The sequence below is a fragment of the Artemia sp. Qi Xiang Cuo genome, chromosome 4 (genome assembly GCF_049724085.1).
Source record: "Artemia sp. Qi Xiang Cuo chromosome 4, ASM4972408v1, whole genome shotgun sequence".
NCBI lineage: Eukaryota > Metazoa > Arthropoda > Branchiopoda > Anostraca > Artemiidae > Artemia > Artemia sp. Qi Xiang Cuo.
The window spans coordinates 91,850,778-91,870,883 of NC_142797.1; the positions used below are offsets into that span (position 1 = coordinate 91,850,778).

The following is a 20,106-nucleotide window of genomic DNA, read 5'->3' on the forward strand; positions in this document are numbered from 1 at the left end:
AAAACAATTAAGAGTTTGTATCCAAGAGGTGACTTCAAGAAAGAGTTTGTTACTTGCTTACAATAGAACTATTCTAAAGAATAAAGACGGGTTAAGCTTATAGATATTTATTGCTTAAACGTATTGACACACACCCCAAACAGACGCACAAAGCCCAAAGAAACACACACAGCCCAAAGAGACACAAACAGCCCAAAGAGACAAACGCAGACCAACAAGACTCTACTTACTTACAATTTTTTTATAATTTCTTTAATGAAATTTCTGTATTGTGTATCCAAGAGGTGACTTCAAGAAAGAATTTGTTACTTACTTGCTTCCAATTTTTTCATAGTTTCTTAAATGAAGTTTCTGCATTGTGTATCCAAGAGGTGACTTCAGGAAAGAGTTTGTTACTTGCTTACATTAGAACTATTCTAAAGAATAAAGACGGGTTAAGCTTAAAGATATTTATTGCTTAAACGTATTGACAGACAGCCCAAAGAGACAAACAAAGCTCAAAGAGACACATACAGCCCAAAGAGAAACACAACCCAAAGAGACAAACACAGACCTAAAAGACTCAAACAGCCCAAAGAGACACATACAGACCAAAAAGACTCAGACACCCAAAAAAAGCTCAAAGAGACACACATGGCTCCTAAGAGACACAAACAGCCGAAAGAAAGACACAAAGAGCAAAATGACTCAAACATCCCAAAGAGACACACAATGCCCAAAGGAACACAAACAGCCCAAAGAGACACACACGGGCTAAAGAGACACACACAGCCCAAAGAGACACACAAAGCCCAAAGAGACACACACAGACCAAAAAGATTCAAACACCCCAAAGAGACACACATAGCCCAAAGAGACACACATGACTCCTAAGAGACACAAACAGTCAAAAGAAACAAACACAGACCAAAATGACTCAAACAGCCCAAAGAGACACACATAGCCCAAAGAAACACAAACAGCCCAAAGAGACACAAACAGCCCAAAGAGACACACACAGCCCAAAGAGACACAAACAGATCAAAAAGACTCAAACAGACCAACGAGACACACAGCCCAAAGAGACGCACAAATCCCAAAGAAACACACACACAGCCCAAAGAGACATAAACAGCCCAAAGAGACAAACACAGACAAAAAAGACTCAAACAGCCCAAAGAGACACACAAACAGACCAAAAAGACTCAAACAGCCCAAAGAGACACACAGAGCCTCAAGAGACACAAACAGCTCAAAGAGACACAGACAGCCCAAAGAGAAACACAACCCAAAGAGAAAAACACAGACCTAAAAGACTAAAACAGCCCAAAGAGACACATACATAACAAAAAGACTCAGACCCCCCAAAAAGAAACACAGTCCAACGAGACACACACAGCATAAAGAGACACACACATCACAAAGAGACACCCACAGCCCAAAGAGACACATAAAGCTCAAATAGCCGTACACGGCCCAAAGAGACGCACACATCAGACAGAGAAACACAAAGCATAAAACGACACACACAGCCAAAAGAGGCACACACAGGACATAAAGATTCAAACTGCCCAAAGAGATACACAGCCTAAAGAGACACACACAGCCCAAAGAGACACACACACAGGATAAAGAGCCATACACACAGACCGAAGAGACACAAAACGCCAAAAGAGACACACACACACACACCCCAAAGCGACAAAAAACGCCCATACAGACAAACACATACCAAAAAGATTCAAACACCCCAAAGAGACACACATTGCCCAAAGAGACACACATGACCTCTAAGAGACACAAACAGCCAAAAGAAACACACACAGACCAAAATGACTCAAACATCCCAAGAGACACATACAGCTCAAAGAGATGCACGTGGCCCAAAGAGACGCACACATCCAACAGAGACACACAAAGCCCAAAACGACACAAAAAGCCAAAAAGCCTAAAACGACACAAACAGCCAAAAGAGGCACACACAGACCATAAAGATTCAAAGTGCCCAAAGAGAAATATAGCCTAAAGAGACACACACAGCCCAAGGGGACACACACAGACTAAAGAGACATACAAACAGTCCGAAGGGACACAAAAAGCCCGAAGACACACACACACACAGCCCAAAGAGACAAAAAAACCCCCATACAGACACATACATACCAAAAAGATTCAAACATCCCAAAGAGACACACATTGCCCAAAGAGACACACATGGCCTCTAAGAGACACAAACAGGAAAAGAAACACACAGAGACCAAAATGACTCAAACATCCCAAGAGACACATACAGCTCAAAGAGATGCACGCGACCCAAAGAGACACACACATCCAACAGATACACACAAAGCCCAAAACGACACAAAAAGCCCAAAACGACACAAACAGCCAAAAGAGGCACACACAGACCATAAAGATTCAAACTGCCCAAAGAGACACACAGCCTAAAGAGACACACACAGCCCAAAGAGACACACACAGGCTAAAAAGACATACACATAGTCCGAAGAGACACACAAAGCCCAATGAGACACACACACACAGCCCAAAGAGACAAAAAAAGCCCATACAGACACATACATACCAAAGAGATTCAAAAACCCCAAAGAGACACACATTGCCCAAAGAGACACACATGGCCTCTAAGAGACACAAACAGCCAAAAGAAACACACACAGACCAAAATGACTCAAACATCCCAAGAAACACATACAGCTCAAAGAGATGCACGCGGCCCAAAGAGACTCACACATCCAACAGAGACACAAAAAGCCCAAAACGACACAAAAAGACAATAGAGACACACACAGACCAAAAAGATGCATACTGCCAAAAGAGCTACAAAGCATAAAGTGACGAACACCCATCCAAGAGAGACACACACACACACAGGAGACGGAGAAGCAGCTCTAAAGACTAGACACACAACGCCACCCGAGACACACACACAGACCACCGAGACACAAAACACTCCTACAGCCACATCACGGCAAAAATAATCAAACGCCCAAAAGAGACATACATAGCCAAAAGAGACACACACGACCCCTAAGAGACACAAACAGCCAAAAGAAACAAGCACAGACCAAAATGACTCAAACAGCCCAAAGAGACACACACAGCCCAAATAAATACAAACAGCCCAAAGAGACAGAAGCCAAAAGAGACAAACACAGCCCAAAAAAGACTCAAACAGCCCAAAGAGACACAAACAGATCAAAAATACTCAAACATTCCACCAAGACACACATCAAGCAGATACGCAAAAAGACAACAGAAAAAAAGACAGCCCCCAGAGACAAACAGAGCACAAAGATACGAAAACCGACTAAAAAGACTCAAACAACCCAAAGAGACACACACACAGCCCAAAAAGACTCAAACAGCTCAAAGAGACACACAACCCAAAGAGACACACACAGCCTCAAGAGACACAAACAGCTCAAAGAGACACAGACAGGCCCCTCATGCAAACAATTCTGAGTGTAGTCTACTATTCCTTAATTAGCAGCATCGTACATTTTGTTCAAATACTTATTTTTTCATTTTCCAGATTCAAGATTTTTATTTAATACAAATGAATAGACAAGCTGAAGTATTTAAAACGAGCCAACATAGAGCTAAGATCGCAATGAATGGTACTTTTTATACCTCCAAAATTGACTCCCCTCCCCCTCCCCTCCCCTCAGAAATGAGGGGAGGAAGGGAACGTTAGATCTCATTTTAAATTGACAATACTATTCAAACGTTACTTGTGTATTATACAGACCACATTGGAGAGGTAAAGCTAGGTCAAGTAACAAATCACCTAAGTTAACATCCCCTTTGGGGTTACCTTAAATATTAATCAGTTTAATCTCTTTTTTCTCCACCGTCATACAATCCAATCACTAATTAGAATCATTGACACTCCTATTATCAAAACATTAATTAATTTCGTTCATTGTCTACGTAAATTAAGTTATAGACAATACTGGTTTAGAAAAACTGGGATAAAATAATTGATTATATTGGCAGCAAAACAAGACGCGCCGGTCATGTATACCGTTCATAGTAATAGGTGACTGACCCTGGCAAGCCAATGTACCGGTTAAACTACACACAAATTCATGCCTCAGGCGAGAGGTAAGACAAATTAGGCAATCACTGGCTGGATCAGCACCTCTCTTACTACTGTTAGGTGCCCTCCAATCACTTGGGCACTAGCCCTTTCAATTTGAAATCGAATGAACCCTATTTGAAGTTTCTACGACAACACTTTCTATAACAACCTTATATGCCCTAAGGGCATAACTTAAAACCCTCTCCCTGAGGGTTGTGGAGGGAGGGGGCTTGTCATCCTCAAAGACCTAATTTCCAGAACTTTAAACTGGTACTTTACGTCGTGGTCTATTCAAAAGTTTTTCAAAATGCGTGGCCTAGGATTCGTTCACATTATCAGGGTCCCTTTTAGAAGTTTCTACCACAACGCTTTGTATATAAAAACCTTGTAGGCTCCCAGGCCATAACTTACAACCCTTGCCCTAAGTGTTCTGAGGGGGTTATCAGCATCAAAGACCTAATTTTGAAAACTTTTAACTGGTTTGAACAAAATGGAAATCTCAAAACTATTATTGCACGTGTTTAGAGAAATGGTTGGCGTGCCGTCCAAACACTTTCAACTATTAAAAAGAGCACTAGCCATTTCAATTTCCAATTGAATGAGCCCTTTGGAAGTTTTTACAACACTTTCTATAAGAACCTTATATGCCCCCAGGGCATAACTTACAATCCTCAACCTTAGGGCTGTGGGGGGTATGTCATCCTCAATGACCGAATTTCCAGAACTTTCAACTACTTTGGGCAAAATGGCTATAGCAAAATTTTGATTGGATGTGTTTTTGGAAATAGTGGGTGTGAGAGGGGGGTTAGTTATCCTTCAATGACTTTCGACTATTAAAAAGGGCACTAGTCCTTTAAATTTCCAATTTAAATGAGCTATTTTTTAAGTTTCTACGACAACACTTTCAATAAAAACCTTATATGCCCCCAGGGCGTAAATTAAAACCCTTGCTCTGTAGACTGTGGCCTCCTCAAAGACATAATTTCTAGGTCATTTAACTAGGTTGAACAAAATGGCTATCTTAAAATTTTGATTGGATGTGTTTGAGTGAATGGTGTGCATGGAAGTGATGTTAGTTGCCTTCCAGTTACTTTCGACTATTAAAAAGGGCATAAACCATTCCAATTTTTAATCGAATGAGCCCTTTTCGAAGTTTCTACAACAACTTCTTCGATACGAAGTGACCTTGTCTAAGACCAACAAAAAAATAATAAATAATACATTGTGCAAACATCGTTCATTACTTAGGCAGCGCTATTGCGCTGCCTATGATATCTACCACTGCAACCCAGATCAAAACAGGAAAAAGCCTATGGCCTTTTCTTATTTGGAATAGTAAGAGACAAACTTCAGAGACTGTGGCATCAAACTAAGCTCAATATATGCCATATTTTTTTTCTTTACTAGGTTTCAGCCATCTCTAAGGCCATAACACGAACATAACTTAAAAATCCCCATTTATATTTAACATGACCAACCCTTAACATAATTTGTTTTGTGTATTAGCGAAATAATTATCATATCTTATACGTATCTTATATTCCATAAGTGTTCGTTCGTAAAATGTTACGAATACCAACTTGTCACGCAGGAGATTGGAGTTCGATTCCTTGTCATAGAGAACTTTAATATTGTTCTTTAATATAATTAAACAAAAAAAAAGTTTTTAAACTGAAAGTAAGGAGCGACATTAAAACTTAAAACGAACAGAAATTATCCCGTATATGCAAGGGGCTGTCCCCTCCAACGCCTCGCTCTTTACGCTAATGTTTTTTATTGTTTTAAAAAATAAAGTTGTGAGACAGAGTCAAACTTTAGCGTAAAGAGCGAGGCGTTGAGGAGGGACAGCCTTTCATATACGGAATAATTTCTGTTCGTTTTAAGTTTTAATGTCGCTCCTTACTTTCAGTTTAAAAAACTTGTTTTTTTTTATTTAATTTCTGATAGTTTTTTAGTTAATGCAGCTTTTATTTTGGCTCACCGTCAATGAATAAGTAAACAAAATTTGCATAAAAATGTTACTTTTCTTTTGCTAAATGGATGTCTCTAAATTTGGTTATGACGTAATTTACAAATTAAGTTACGTAACTAACGTCTATATTCGTATATGTTTCTTCTTTCAAAAAAATACAAAGTTGCAGATTTTTGCAGATATGAGCTTGAAACCTATGTAACAGGGTTTTCTGATACGCTGAATCTGACGGTGTGATTTTCATTAAAATTCTTTCACTTGTAGGGGATGTTTCCCCTCTTTAAAAAATCGGGTAAATTTTCTAAGGCTCGTAGCCTTTGATGAGTAATACTAAACTTAATAAAAATTTATATATTTAGAATCAGCATTGTAAACACATTCTTTTGATACATTTATTGACATCAAAATTTCGTTTTTAAAAGTTTCGATTACTATTGAGCCGTATCGCTTGTTTTTTTATTGTTTTTTTTTATTACGTATATTTTATTACGTATATGAGGGGGTTCTCCCCTTAGTCAATACAACGCTCTTTACGCCAAAAGTTAAAAAAAAATTGATTCACAAACCCCTGAATCAAAAAGGCCGTTTAATTAGAATATATAGCTCTTTTGAAAGCACTAAAAAAATTGTAGCGTAAAGAGCGAGGTATTGACTTGGGGGAGAACCCCTCCCATAAGTTATAATTTCTATTCGTTTTAAGTTCTAATGTTACTTCTAACTTTCAGTTGAAAAAACTTGTTTTTTTTTATTTAATTTCTGATCGTTTTTTAAATAATGCTTGGAAATCCAGCGCCCCCTTCATAGAAATGTCCCTTACCCCAAAGAAACATCATTTACGGAAAGATTCTCCAGATTAACTCCCTCCTCAAGCCCCCCCCCCTCCAGAAAAAAATCCTTCCTGAAAATGTCTGTATACTTCCCAAAAACCAATAAATATTGCGGGCAAGTCCAGCGCCCCCTTCATGGCAATTTCCCTTCCCCCACGAAAACTTCCTTCATGGACAGATCCTCCAACATAACCCCCGACCCATCCCCCCTCAATACCAGAAAAAAAACCTCCTGAAAACTTCTGTATACTTCCCAATAACCAATACTATATGTTAACATTGGGTAAAGTTCATAACTTTTAGCCCTCCCCCTGGAGACTTCGGGGGATTAAGTTATCCTAAAATACATATTTATCATATTTTCGACCATGCTGAACAAAATGCCTATCTCAAAATTTTGATCGGGTGACTTTGGGAAAAACATAAGCGTGGGAGGGGGCCTAGTTGCCCTCCATTTTTTTTTGTCACTTTAAAAAGGCACTAAAACTTTTAATTTCCATTCCTAAGAGCCCTCCCACGATATTCTAGGATTACTGGGTCGATACGATCACCCCTGGAAAAAAAAACAAACAAAAAACAAATAAACATGCATCCGTGATCTTTGTTCTGGCAAAAAATGCAAAATTCCACTTTTTTGTAAATAGGTGCTTGAAACCTCTACAGGAGGGTTTTCTAATACGCTGAATTTGATGGTGTTATTTTCATTAAGGCTCTATAACTTTTAGGGGGTGTTTCTCCCTTTTTTTTAAAAATCAGGCGAATTTTCTTAGGCGCGTAACTTTTGATGGGTAGCACTAAACTTGATGAAAATTATATATTTGAAATTAGCATTGAAATCTGATTCTTTTGATGTATCTATAGGTATCAAAAACCCGTGTTCTAGAGTTTCAGTTACCATTGAGCCGGGTAGCTCCTTACTTACAGTTCGTTACCACGAACTGTTTGATTCTAATGATCGTGTTTTAATAGAAATATACATGAAAATTTAGTTTTTTTTTGTAAAAACGAGCGTGGACGAGGGGCTAGTTGCCCTCGAATTTTTTGGTCACTTAATAAGGGCACTAGAATTTATAGTTTTCGTTCGAATAAGCCCTCTTGCAACATTCGAGACCACTGTGTCGATGCGATTATCCCTGGGAAAAAGAAGAAAAAAAACAAATAAACACGCATTTGTGATCTTTCCTCTGGCAAAAAATATAAAATTCAACATTTTTGTAGATAGGAGCTTGAAACCTCTACAGTAGGGTTCTCTGATGCGCTGAATCTGATGGTGTAATTTTCATTAGGATTCTATGACTTTTGGGGGGTATTTCCTACTTTTTTCGAAAATAAGGCAAATTTTCTCAGGCTCGCCACTTTTGATGGTTATAACTAAACTTGATGAAACTTATATATTTAAAATCATCATAAAAATTCATTTCTTTCGATGTTTCTATTGGTATCAAAATTCCGTTTTTTAGATTTTCTGTTACTATTGAGCCGGGTCACTCCTTAGTCACATTTCGTTACCACGAGCTGTTTAAAACTCTTTTTTTTGGGCAAAGAAAAATATGATATTTTAATGAATCGAGAATAAGTAGCTGTTTTGCCCAATTTATATCTCCTCTATAAGCTTATCTTTTGAAACAAAGTTTGAGTTCATTATGGCCTAGGAACAGATTCTTAAAATTGATAAGACAATTTGAAAGCAAAAAAATTCTAATTTCTCCTCCTTCTTGGCCCCTCATCCCGGGTATACATACCCAGGTCCTTGTCTACCAACCTGCTCTTTACCAGTTTTTGGTTGGGTCGGAGGTTATTTTATCCAGGAGTCAATATTATCCAGACCTTCCAACAATTATTTACTAAATTTTTATGAAAAAGTTTTTATTCAACATCTTGGACGCATAATCTGGGGAGATATGGTTATAAAAGGGCATCAAACGGGGGAGGTAGCCATCCAATATTTCTAAATTTAAAGAGGGCAAAACACTTTTAAATTGATTTTCGTAAAGGGAATACGTTAATATAAAAACTAAACCATTCCAAAATAGAACCTTTTTGGTGATTTTTGTTTGAATAAAATCTTCAAAGCTCTTTTATAAGAAGTTTTAGTTTCTGGGGCTCAGGGAGTGATATCTAAATTTTTCAAAAACCTCAGACATCTGAAACCTATCATTTTCCCTATAATGCCAAAAAAATATATATCTAAAAATGAACAATAGCTATAATGTGGCTTTCTCAAGTCAATAAGTTAACTGAGCGTCTCCCCTATTTCTGCAGTCACTCTCACTACACTAAATTGCAGGATTTAGAACAGTAATTGAAGGAAAACCACAAGCTCTTTACTCAGTTAGTACGTCTTTTTTGACATGATAGTTTATTCTAAGTAAGTATTTGAATAGTTTAGGTTTTTCCAGGGCTTTAAGTTTTTTGTACTTCCTTGTTAAAAGTACAGTATTTTCTTGTGCTTTTGAATAAGAACAAAGATGTGATTGCAGATATTTTAATATTTTCAACTACCTCTTTTTAAATTAAATCTAATTCGTAGGTATATAAAACATAAACTGACTATTTTAAATATTACTATCATATTTAGGACATCATTCGTTGGCACCAGTGGAATAACTTGGGTGCTTGCATTGACATAAAATTTTTTGGAGGGCATATTTGGCAACAATTTTCAGGAGGTCGAGATATTATGGATGGTCATAAAGCTCTGTGTTTTGATGAAAATATTCGTCCCTTGCCTGGAAACTGTCTCATTTATTCATTTGGAATAAAATCTGATTGGTCTTACGATGCTGATTTGGCTGAATATGGATGTGAAGTGCATTCTTTTGATCCAAGCATAGAGGAACCTCTGCAAAAAGGGAAGAACAAGTTTTATTTTCATAAGATAGGTAAAGATCTGCATACTTACTTTCCAGTATTTGTTGTTTTATACCTATTTAATTTTTCACTCCACTGCTAAAGTTTTATGTAGCTAATACCGTTTAGTAATTACCTAACTTTAATGAAATATCCATGCCAACACAATGAGTGGTTAGGTTAATTTTAAAATTATGTACACGCTAACATTTTCTTTACAATGGCCTCCTCAAATATGAGCTAGGAGCAAAAGGTTCAAGGTTTCTCAGTATTTTCAGATGGCTTGAGGTATCTGCTCTATCATGAGATATTACTCCTTCTCTATTTCCAAAGGGGAAACCTGGCTGATGTTGCCTCATTGAAGTGTCAGGTGACCCTTACTGTAACCAGTAATATATAGTGACCTTAAGGAGTTTTGCCCTCTAGAAAATATTTGCGGAGTAAATGAAAGAAAAACTGTACCAGATTCTTATTAATAGATGACTGGGCCTATTTTTTCACCTTTTCGTCTTTTTTGGTAAGCTGTGTCGCCCTAACTTATTCCATACGTTATATGATGTCTATTCTGTGCTGTTTATTTATTGTAGCAAGATACTTGAGATAATTAATATGTAATGCTTAAGAAAAATAGGCTTGAGAATGATTGTGTTAAAATTCTATACTATTACCACTACCCCTACTGCTACTTCTAAGGACTCAGGACAAAATATTCACCCAATGAAAATAGAGATAAGCAAGTTTTTCTTTCAGCTCAATGTATTCAAAGCTTCCATCGTTATGCTACCGCAAGAAATTCTCATTTCCCTTGAGTTCCCATTTAGGGGCAACTGACACAGTAGGCATTATACTTTTTCGGCTGGGGAACACTGTAGTAGCAAAACTCTTGTTTGTAGTAATTTTAGTTTTATTTTAAGCTGGATTTGTATATTCAGTTTAAGTTCTATTTGATTATAGATATATTTATTCATTTATATTAGTGCCTGTCTTATGCTTTTTTGTCATTATTCTTCATTTGTTTCTGTTTCTTTTGTGTTTATTTTATTCTTCAATAGTAAGATCTGGTCATTTTATGTTTGATATATTAGAAAAATTTATGTCTAAGAATCTTGATTTTAATATGGGGTTAATTTTACTAATTTATGTTCGCTTTTCATTGCCACATATTTAGTTAACAATAGATTATATTTGAAAGGTTACAGATTTAAACCTCTTTACCATTCTCTGAAGTTTCAACTACTTTTCAACATGCCCTAAAACTTTTAAGTTAATACCCTCAGTTGTGACTGAGATATTTCTGATGCGCCATTTCGACAATCAGCATGCACATAATCTACCTTAATATTATTCAACATCCACTAATGTTTTCTGAAAGTAGTCAAAAGTAAATGTAGTAAGAATTGCAAGTCTTCACAGTCAGAGTTAAAAGTTGTCTTAGTCGGAAGAAGTAACCGTTGCAGTCATAACTCGTAGTATTTGAAGCCACTTTAGTAGTATAGTTGTAACCCTGATAGTTTCAAATTAATACCCTTATCCTTTCCAAAAATATTGAATTAAAAGGGATTTTTGTATCATAGATGAAAGATAATGTATTTTTACGCAGCTCACCGTGCCCCTCAACATTCCGCGAAAGTTCGCTTCAGTACTCTTAGTTCTTTGGGATTTAGTTCTTTGGAATTTCTTCTAGGGGGCTATAGGGGCGAGTCTCTGAAAAGATTGAAGTAAAGGTGGAGCGTGTGCATTTTTTAATAATAGTCAAAACCCTAAAATGATTTTATTTTCGCTTCAATACTCTTAGTTCTTTGGGATTTAGTTCTTTGGAATTTCTTCTAGGGGGCTAAGGGGCGAGTCTCTGAAAAGATTGAAGTAAAGGTGGAGCGTGTGCAGTAAATTTCAATAGTAGTCAAAACCCTAAAATGATTTTTATTTTAGATTTTAACTTACCAGAAATATTTTTTTTTGTTCCACGGCCTTTTGAAAAAAAACAACAATTATTTGGCTTTTTAATTGATTGAAAATTTACAATTGAAAAAAAGTAAAAAGGATTAGAGGAAACCATAGGTAATTTTCTCAGAGGGAAGGAAGAGTAAATCTCTGAAAAGGTTGGGGTAAGAGAAGAGCATGCACAGTGATTTTTAATAATATTCAAAACCATAAAACAATTTTTGTTTTATTTTCAACTTTCCTGTCCAATTTATTCTATTCCAAGGTCAATTAAACTAAAACAGTGAATAATTAGCCTTGATATTAGATTAAAAAAAGAATTGGTAAGAAGTCATAAAATACGATTTAGATAGCATTGAAATTTTTTCAAATGAGATAAAGACTGAAGCTCTTAAGAATTTAGGGTAAGGAAGGAGATTAAATATTTATTCTCAATGGTGGATGATACCCTAAATTTTTTTCTCATTGGTCTTTAAATTTCCTGTCAAATTTATTCTATTTCACGATCTTATGAATTAAAAGAGCCAATTATTTGCCTGAATGTTAAATTAAAACAAAGAATAGGAAATTAAGTCATAATAAAGGATTTAGAAAAAATTTTATTTCTTCAGAGGGGATAATCCTTCAAGATCTGAAAAAATTGCGGTAAAGGAGAGGCTTGCACAATTGTTTTTAATAGTAGTCAAAAATCAAAGACGATTTTAATTATATTTTATACCTTCTAGTCAAACTTATTCTTTTCCATGACCCTTTGAATTAAAACAGCCAATTATTTGCCTTAATATTGAATTAAACAATCGATTGGGAAGAAGTCGTAAAAAGTATTTATAGAAAATTAGAGTTTCTTAAAAAAAGATAGATTGAAGCTATGGAAAGGTTAGGATAAAAAAAGAACGATTTTTTTCATTTTTAATACTAGTCAAAACCCCAAGGAATTTTTCAGAATTTTTTCAAGAAGTTAGTGACTTACAAAACAGATTGTTCTCAAAATTTAAAGGAAGTCCTTGATTTTTTTCAAATTCTGAGAAGGATGAAAAGGATTTTTCAAGAGTAAGAGACTGACAAATGGTGTTATTCCGAAGTCTGAAACGGGAAAACTGATTTTCCTTCAAAATTTAAAAATATGCAGACATTGAACTTTGAAAAGTAAAGACGCGTCAACGGAATATTAAAAAGTAACAGACATATAAACAGGATTTTTAAAAACAGTCAGGGACAAGTGAATGATGTCTTTCATAAATGACATAATTGCGAAACAGATTTTTTTAGAAAAATTGAAACATAAAAAAAAAAAATTTTTAAGTTAGAGACGGATCAACCTATTTTAGCAAAGTCTGAGACAATTCTAAAAGATCTTATGAAATTCAGGGACAGGTGACTGAGATTTTTCCAAAATTAGAAACGAGCAGACCAGATTTTTTTCATAAAGTTAGAAATGTGCAAACGGAATTTTCCCAAAGGCAGAGCAAAGTCAATGACATTTTCAAGCAGGGTGAGACTCATATAAGTAATTTTTGAAAATTCAAGGACACGTGAACATGATTTTACCGAAGTGATAAACGTGCAAATCCATTTTTTTCAAAAAGTTAGAAACAAGCAAACAGAATGTTTTCAACAGTCAGAGACACGTGAACTAAGTTTTCACAAGTGAAAGACAGGTGAAGGTGGTTTTTCCAAATTCAGAAACTAGCAGACTGGGTTTCTTCGAAAACATTATAAACCTGCAAAAATACTTTTTTTAAAGTCAGAGATACATAAACAGGATTTTTCAAAAGTCAGAGATAGAGGAACGGTATTTTGCTAAGTTCAACAGCTCGAGAACTGTTTTTTTTACGTTAGAAACATACAAGAATAGTTGTTTTCAAAAGTCAGAGATATGAAAAGGGGATTTGGAAAAGTCTGAGACACGTAAATGGAATTTTTTCTTCGTTGATTTTTGAGTCAGAAATGTGCGAACTTAATTTGTTTATAAATTCGAAATATGAACATAGAATCAACAAAGTAAATATGCAATCCCTAAGTTATCAATTCTCTATTTTATCCAAGGTAATGTTTCACCAAGTAGGCTTTTTAAACCCTTTTATGTTAGTATAAATTAAGTTAAGTTGGAATACCAATTTAACTTAAGATAACCTAACCTAGAAGAAGTTAAAAAGTTTTTATAGTCAAAAAGTCATCATACTAATTAATTTGCTTCCTACAGAAACCAAGAAAATGTCTCTATAATTACCGCACTTACCTTTATAACCTCTTTTATAAGAGGATTTAGTAAGAAGTTTCCTTAAAATTGCTGAGTAGTTCACCTTTTTAAAATCATATCATTAATTTTTGAGTAATTTACCTCTTATTTTAAATCCCACATATTTAAGAAAGACATTTACCCCCCTTTCAGTACCTAGTGCTTTTTTCTCGTTGGTTGATGGAGTCTGAATCTTATTTTTGGACGGTTTATCTGGTATTTTGTGTTTTGACTTGTCTGAAACTATGGATTAGGATGGTTAATTGTCAGTTAGATGTATTATCAAACTTGGGCTTCTTTTACTTTTCATATTTGATGTGTTTATTTTAGTATTTGTCATTTTACTTCTTTGAAATTATGGAATTGAGATGGTTACTCGGTTATCTAGGGTTTTCAGACTTAGGCTTTTTATCTTTTCGTGAATATGTTCTGTGTCTTAAGGTTGTTATTTGAGACATTTCCTTTTGGATTTTGTGGTCTGACTTGTCTGGTATTATGAATTAGGTATTTTGTTGCTGGGCTTGTCTGAAATTATGAATAGGCTCTTTTTGCTTTTCAGACTTAGCTTTTTTAGATTTTCGGAGGTGTGTGGTTAAATATTTGAGATGTTAGATTTAGTGTTTCGTGGTTTGACTTGTCAGAAACTATAAATTAGGACTTTTACTCGGTTGTTTATCGTGATTTTGACGTAAGTCTCTTAGTTTTTTTTGGGTGTGTGGTGCATGAAACTTATTATTTGAGATGTCTTGACTGAAATTATGTATTAGGATGGTTAGTTTGCTGTTTGAGGTTTTTCAGACTAAAGCTTCTTAGCTTTTGGTTTGTGTCTGAAGCTTATTAATTCAGATATTTACTTTCGTAATTTGTTGTTTAACTTGTCTGAAAGTATGAATTCGGATAGCTGTTTGGCTGTTTGGGACTTATCAGACTTGGGTATTTTAGCTGTTTATGGGTGTATGGTTCATAAGAAGTATTGTTTTTGGTGGTTACTTTTTTATTTCATGGTTTGACGTATCTGAAATTATGAATTAGGATAGCTACTTAGCTGTTTGCATATTTAATAGGTGTCTGAAGCTTATTATTTGAGAAGTTTAATTTATTCTTTTAGTCGTTTGAATAATCAACAAAATATTAATTTGTATAGCATTTAGGCTGTTAGGGATTTTTCAGACTTAGATTTCTTAGCTTTTTGGGGGTATGGGATGTTTAAGAAAATTTTATTTTAGGCGGTTACTTTGATATTTTATAGTTTGACTTGTCTTAAATTATGTATTAGGGTGGTTTCTTGGCTCTGTTTGGTTTTGTTACTTTTATTCCTTAGCCTTTTTTCATGTGTGATATCTGATGTTTATTATTTGATTTGTTTACTTTCGATATATTGTGGTTTGACTTTTCTGAGATTTTTAAATGGGATTTATTTAGCTTTTTGTGGGTATTTGGTGTTTAAAATTATTATTTTAGATGGTGACTTTGGTATTTCATTGATTGAGGTGTCTGAAAATATGAATTAAGATGGTTACTTGGATGTTCGGGGTTTTGTAAACTTAATTTTCTTAGCTTTTTTTGAAAGTATGATGTCTGAATCTTAATATTTGATAACACCCTCAAAAAGTTAAGAAACTTAAGGCAGAAAAACCTCAATATCCTGCAAACTGGTCTAATTATTGAATATAGACAAGTAAAACCACGAAGCACCAAAATAAACTTCAGCAATCATACTCCAGCGAAAAAAAAAGAAATAAATATCTAAATTTGAAAACCTCTTACAGCCAAGGAACGATTCTAATTCATAATTTCAGGAAAGTAAAACCAGAAAATACCAAAGAAATCGAAAAAATAAGGTTCAGACACAAGAAACCAACAAAAAGCTAAGAAACCTAAGTCCAAAAAACCTCAGATAGCCCAGTAACCATCCCAGTTTATATTTCAGACAAGTCGAACCACGAAATTCCAAAGTAAATATCTTATATAATAAGCTTTAGACACTACACACCCACGAAAAGCTAAGAAACCAAAGTCTGAAATACACCAAAAAGCCATTGAACTATCCTAATTTATAATTCCAAACAAGTCAAACTACAAATTACCACAGTAACTATCTTAAATAATAAGCTTCAGACCACAATCCCATGAAAAGTAAAAAATTCTACGTTAGACCCAACCCCTAATAGCTAACTATTCATTCTAAGTCATAATTTCATACAATTTAAACCGCAAACAATAGAAGCATAGGAAATGGGGTATCTTCCTCTCCTAGATCACCCCATCAATTTACATCATTTTCAATCTATTTTAAACTATTTTAAAATCAAATATTGCACATTTTGAATATTTTCCATCCATACATTCAAAATGAAAACAGATCCTTGGAAATCAAATTTGGTGTCTTTTTTGTACGTTTCACAATGTGAACACTGGTTTCTGCCTCACCTAAATCACCCTGGCAATTTGCCCTATTTTCAATTAAATTCTCACCAGTTTAAAAGAACATATCCAATATTTTTACAGTTTCCCATACTAAGCCCTAAGATCAAAACAGGTCTTTTGAAATAAGAAGTTTATGTATATTTTGCTTATATTCAATATTTTTCCCATACTACTGACAAAACGTAATACTTTAATAATTTAATATTTAGTAGATAGTTCCATATAAATATCTAAATAATCTATATTTTCTTCATTTTTTCTTTCAATAACCTTTAAAATCATACCTTTAACAGATTTGCTTTAATTTCTATTCAAGATCAGCTGATTTAGAGTCAAAACACCTAGGTGCAAATAGATCAACCATTAAACCCTTAAAATCCATAATGATAATAATTTTTTTCCATAACTAGTTTTAACTCATTTCATTCCTGTAATCGTGTTTTCCATTCCAATGTCTAAATCTTCTTTCTTAATTGTTCAATTATATTTACTTTCCATTTTCATTTCGCTTAAAAGCTTCTCCATTAAATAGTAAATTATTTTCTTACAGAAATTCCCAACTCGAAATCAATTTATAAATTACTATCCCATTAATAAATAACCTTAAAAAAGTCTACGTGTTGCGACTAGTTACAGTTCTTGACCTGGAACCTGGCACTCAAGCAGAGTAGCCGGTGAACTTTATAAGAATTTTGCGATACAGATAAGAGAAAATGAAATATTAAGTAATGAAAGGAAAAATTAAGGAAATGAAAAGACCCCAGGAGAGCAATCCCGGACAAAATGAAGATTTTATAAAATAATATTTGGCTTTCTTCCCATATTTCTTTCATTTGATAAAATAAATGTGGGAAGAAAGCTAAATATGCATCAAAAGCCTGTTTGTAATCGTTTCTGACTTATTTAATAGAGCTTTATTACAGAAGCTGGTTTCACAAGTACTCATTTGAAAAGAATTCTCAACTGTCGAAATCGAACCTTTAAGCAATAACATGTTATTTGGTTCGAGGGCATTGAGTTACATGTTCCGTATATAGATTTAGAAAAAGATGGTTTTTATTTTAAAGCTGTAGAGAATATAGTGTAGAAAGTAAAAAGTGTTTAATTTAAGTGTTAAACTTTACAAAATTTGTGCAATATTTATAAACACTTTATTTTACCTGTTTCAAATATTTTTCACGAGAAGAAACTGCAGTAATTGCCGTAATTCATTTTCTCTTTTAATTATTTCTTCTTTAATCAATTTTCCCGATTTATGCATAGCAAGTAATTCTAAATAGAATAAATAAGTATTTTTGTACTCAACCTTTCTTTCTGCTATTCGTAGTTATTTTTATGTATTAAAATCAGAGCTTTGCCAAGACTTAAAGAAAAAACAAGGGGAAGCATAGCAAAAGATCAAATTCTGATGATATAATTTAAATATAATTTACTATCATTGACTTCCATGGTGCTTTTCTTTCTGAAAATATAACGCAGTAACTATTGTATGGAATAGCAGGTCCTTGATATAATATAAGTTTAATTTATTTATCATCAGTCGATCCACTACGATAAAAATTCGATTAAAGCTTTGAAGCATCAAAACAAAATAAAGGATATACTGCTTTAAAATAATTGTAACTTAAAATTGTTCCACTGTCATCATTTTTATGTTTATATCCTAACTGTAAAAATCGTTAGTAAGCGTTAGAAAAATCTTCGTTAGCATCACTGAAATCATATTTCAAATCTTCTTGTGGATATTTATGTCCATTTACTTCCACTTCTATTCTATTAGTGTTCATATGGTCAAATACCATATTGTTTTACGTATAACTATTATTTTTTTCGGATTCCTTACAACAACATTTTTAGTTGTAATATAGCATTCACTTACTACCCTCCATGTTATTTTTTTGTCAGTTTTATTATCACTTTGATAGGTATTACACGCTTCCCATTTTTATTCGAATGATGTGCCCTTTTCTAACCCAGCTTTTAATTTTTCAGCCTTCTTCGTAAATACAGCTTCTAATTGAGTCAATATGGGTAAACTGAGATGTAATACTGGTAACATCCATGATATATGCATTACATCTAGTTTAAAATTTTGAGCTCCGCATTTTATAATCATATTGAAAAAACATTTCTTTTTAATATATTTTGAAGTATACCTCTAAAACACGATTAATATGCTTCCAAAATCCAAGTAATCGTCCTAATGGTAAATACATGCTAACCACGTGACTTTCTTTTGTTTTATTCACTCTTTAAAATAAACCACTTTTAAAAGCATTATTTCGTTTTGTTGTTATTGTTCCACCACCAGCTGCAACAGCTGTAAAAGTGCTTTAAAACTCGTTTTCTGATTAAAAGGAATCAATGGATTGAGTTTAATCTTCATACTAGAACATATTAGTAGCGTCGTTTCGACTATAGTTATGTGAAAATGCTAATACAATTGTTAACAGTAGTCGTTATACCTACAAAATCAATAATTTCAATTTATTTTCCATTGATAGTAAATTCAGAATTTTTGATGAAATTAAATCCATTATTTGTTAAAGTAGCTTTATCATTATTTCGCATATTTTTTCCATCCAATATTGTTATTTTCACTTTTGCATATAGGTAACTATCACATGGAAGAATCCAGGATTCCACATCTGTAAAAATGAAATTTTAATGTAATTATTGAGATACATTCACGTTGTTTTCTATCATATATGTATACATATTTGGTTTAAGAATCATCAATAATAGAATTTTCAAATATTTTTCAGTAAGGATCAGCAATTTGATTCATTTCCATTTATATACAGAAAAAATGATTAAATATACTTTAATAGATTTTAAAATTGTAAAGATGGACCTTTGATTTTCACTGAGGATGTCTTAGCTCTTTCTAAAGTTGTTCAAGATAAATAAAGTTTGACTACGAACAAGATTTTGGATTCTGCCTCCTTCATTAACTGTAAATACTTTCTAAGACCACACTGGATATACATGACGTATGAGGCTAAGAGAGGAAAGGAAATAATAAATGATAAATAAATCCAAAAAAGGGTGAGAAAACGAGGATTTTGTCAGCCAGTGGTAAAATATGAAGACGAAAAACCAGCAAATATTTCGACTAGATTCTCCACCAAGTCGTTCTCAGTGCTAAAAAAAAAAACAACAAGAATCTAACCTTTTAGAGTTCACTCTACAAGATCTGAACAAACATTGAATGAAAGACCAAAATAGAACAAACTAAAAAAAAGGATTTTTACCAAAGAGATTGTGCAAGAATGTTTGGCCTAGCAATACTTTTTGCTCTTCTGCTATTTTGGTTTTCATTTTAGAGTAGAATGAGTCGAATATTTTTATTTAAAACACGTACATAAATAAATGTCACAAAACAGCGCACATGCCTGGTGGCATACTTTAGCGCTGAAAATATTACCAACGAAAATACACAGCCATTTTCTAACTAAATTTTACAACATCGAAAAAGAAAACCCTAATGAACAAAATGCTTAGAATGTCATAAGATATTTCTTCACCAGTCTTAGAAAATGTCGCTTGTTGCTGCACTCTCGAACTGATGCAGGAATTGAGTTCCAGATTTTTGGGCCAATGTGACGGATGCTGAATCCCGCTCTCGATGTCGGGCGAATTTCGCACGAAAAGTCTGAACGATGCGTAGTAGGATAATTATGAAATTGAGAATTGGTTGAGAAAATGTCGGAGAAATTTATAGGTAAATTACTATATTGATAATCGTGACAAATACTAGAGATTGAAA

The 20,106-nt window shown here is 34.0% G+C and overlaps 1 protein-coding gene across 1 annotated transcript in view; it reads left to right on the forward strand.

Annotated features, from left to right (window-relative positions):
- LOC148953621 (putative methyltransferase-like protein 24) overlaps positions 1–15,421 on the forward strand; it is an 18,627-nt gene extending 3,206 nt beyond the window's left edge. Inside the window, exons 2-3 of the mRNA XM_089088037.1 lie at positions 9,459–9,762; positions 15,372–15,421. Of these exons, the coding sequence (XP_088944163.1) occupies positions 9,459–9,762; positions 15,372–15,421 (354 nt within the window). The remainder of the gene's footprint in view (positions 1–9,458; positions 9,763–15,371) is intronic.
- Positions 15,422–20,106: the final 4,685 nt, after the last annotated feature.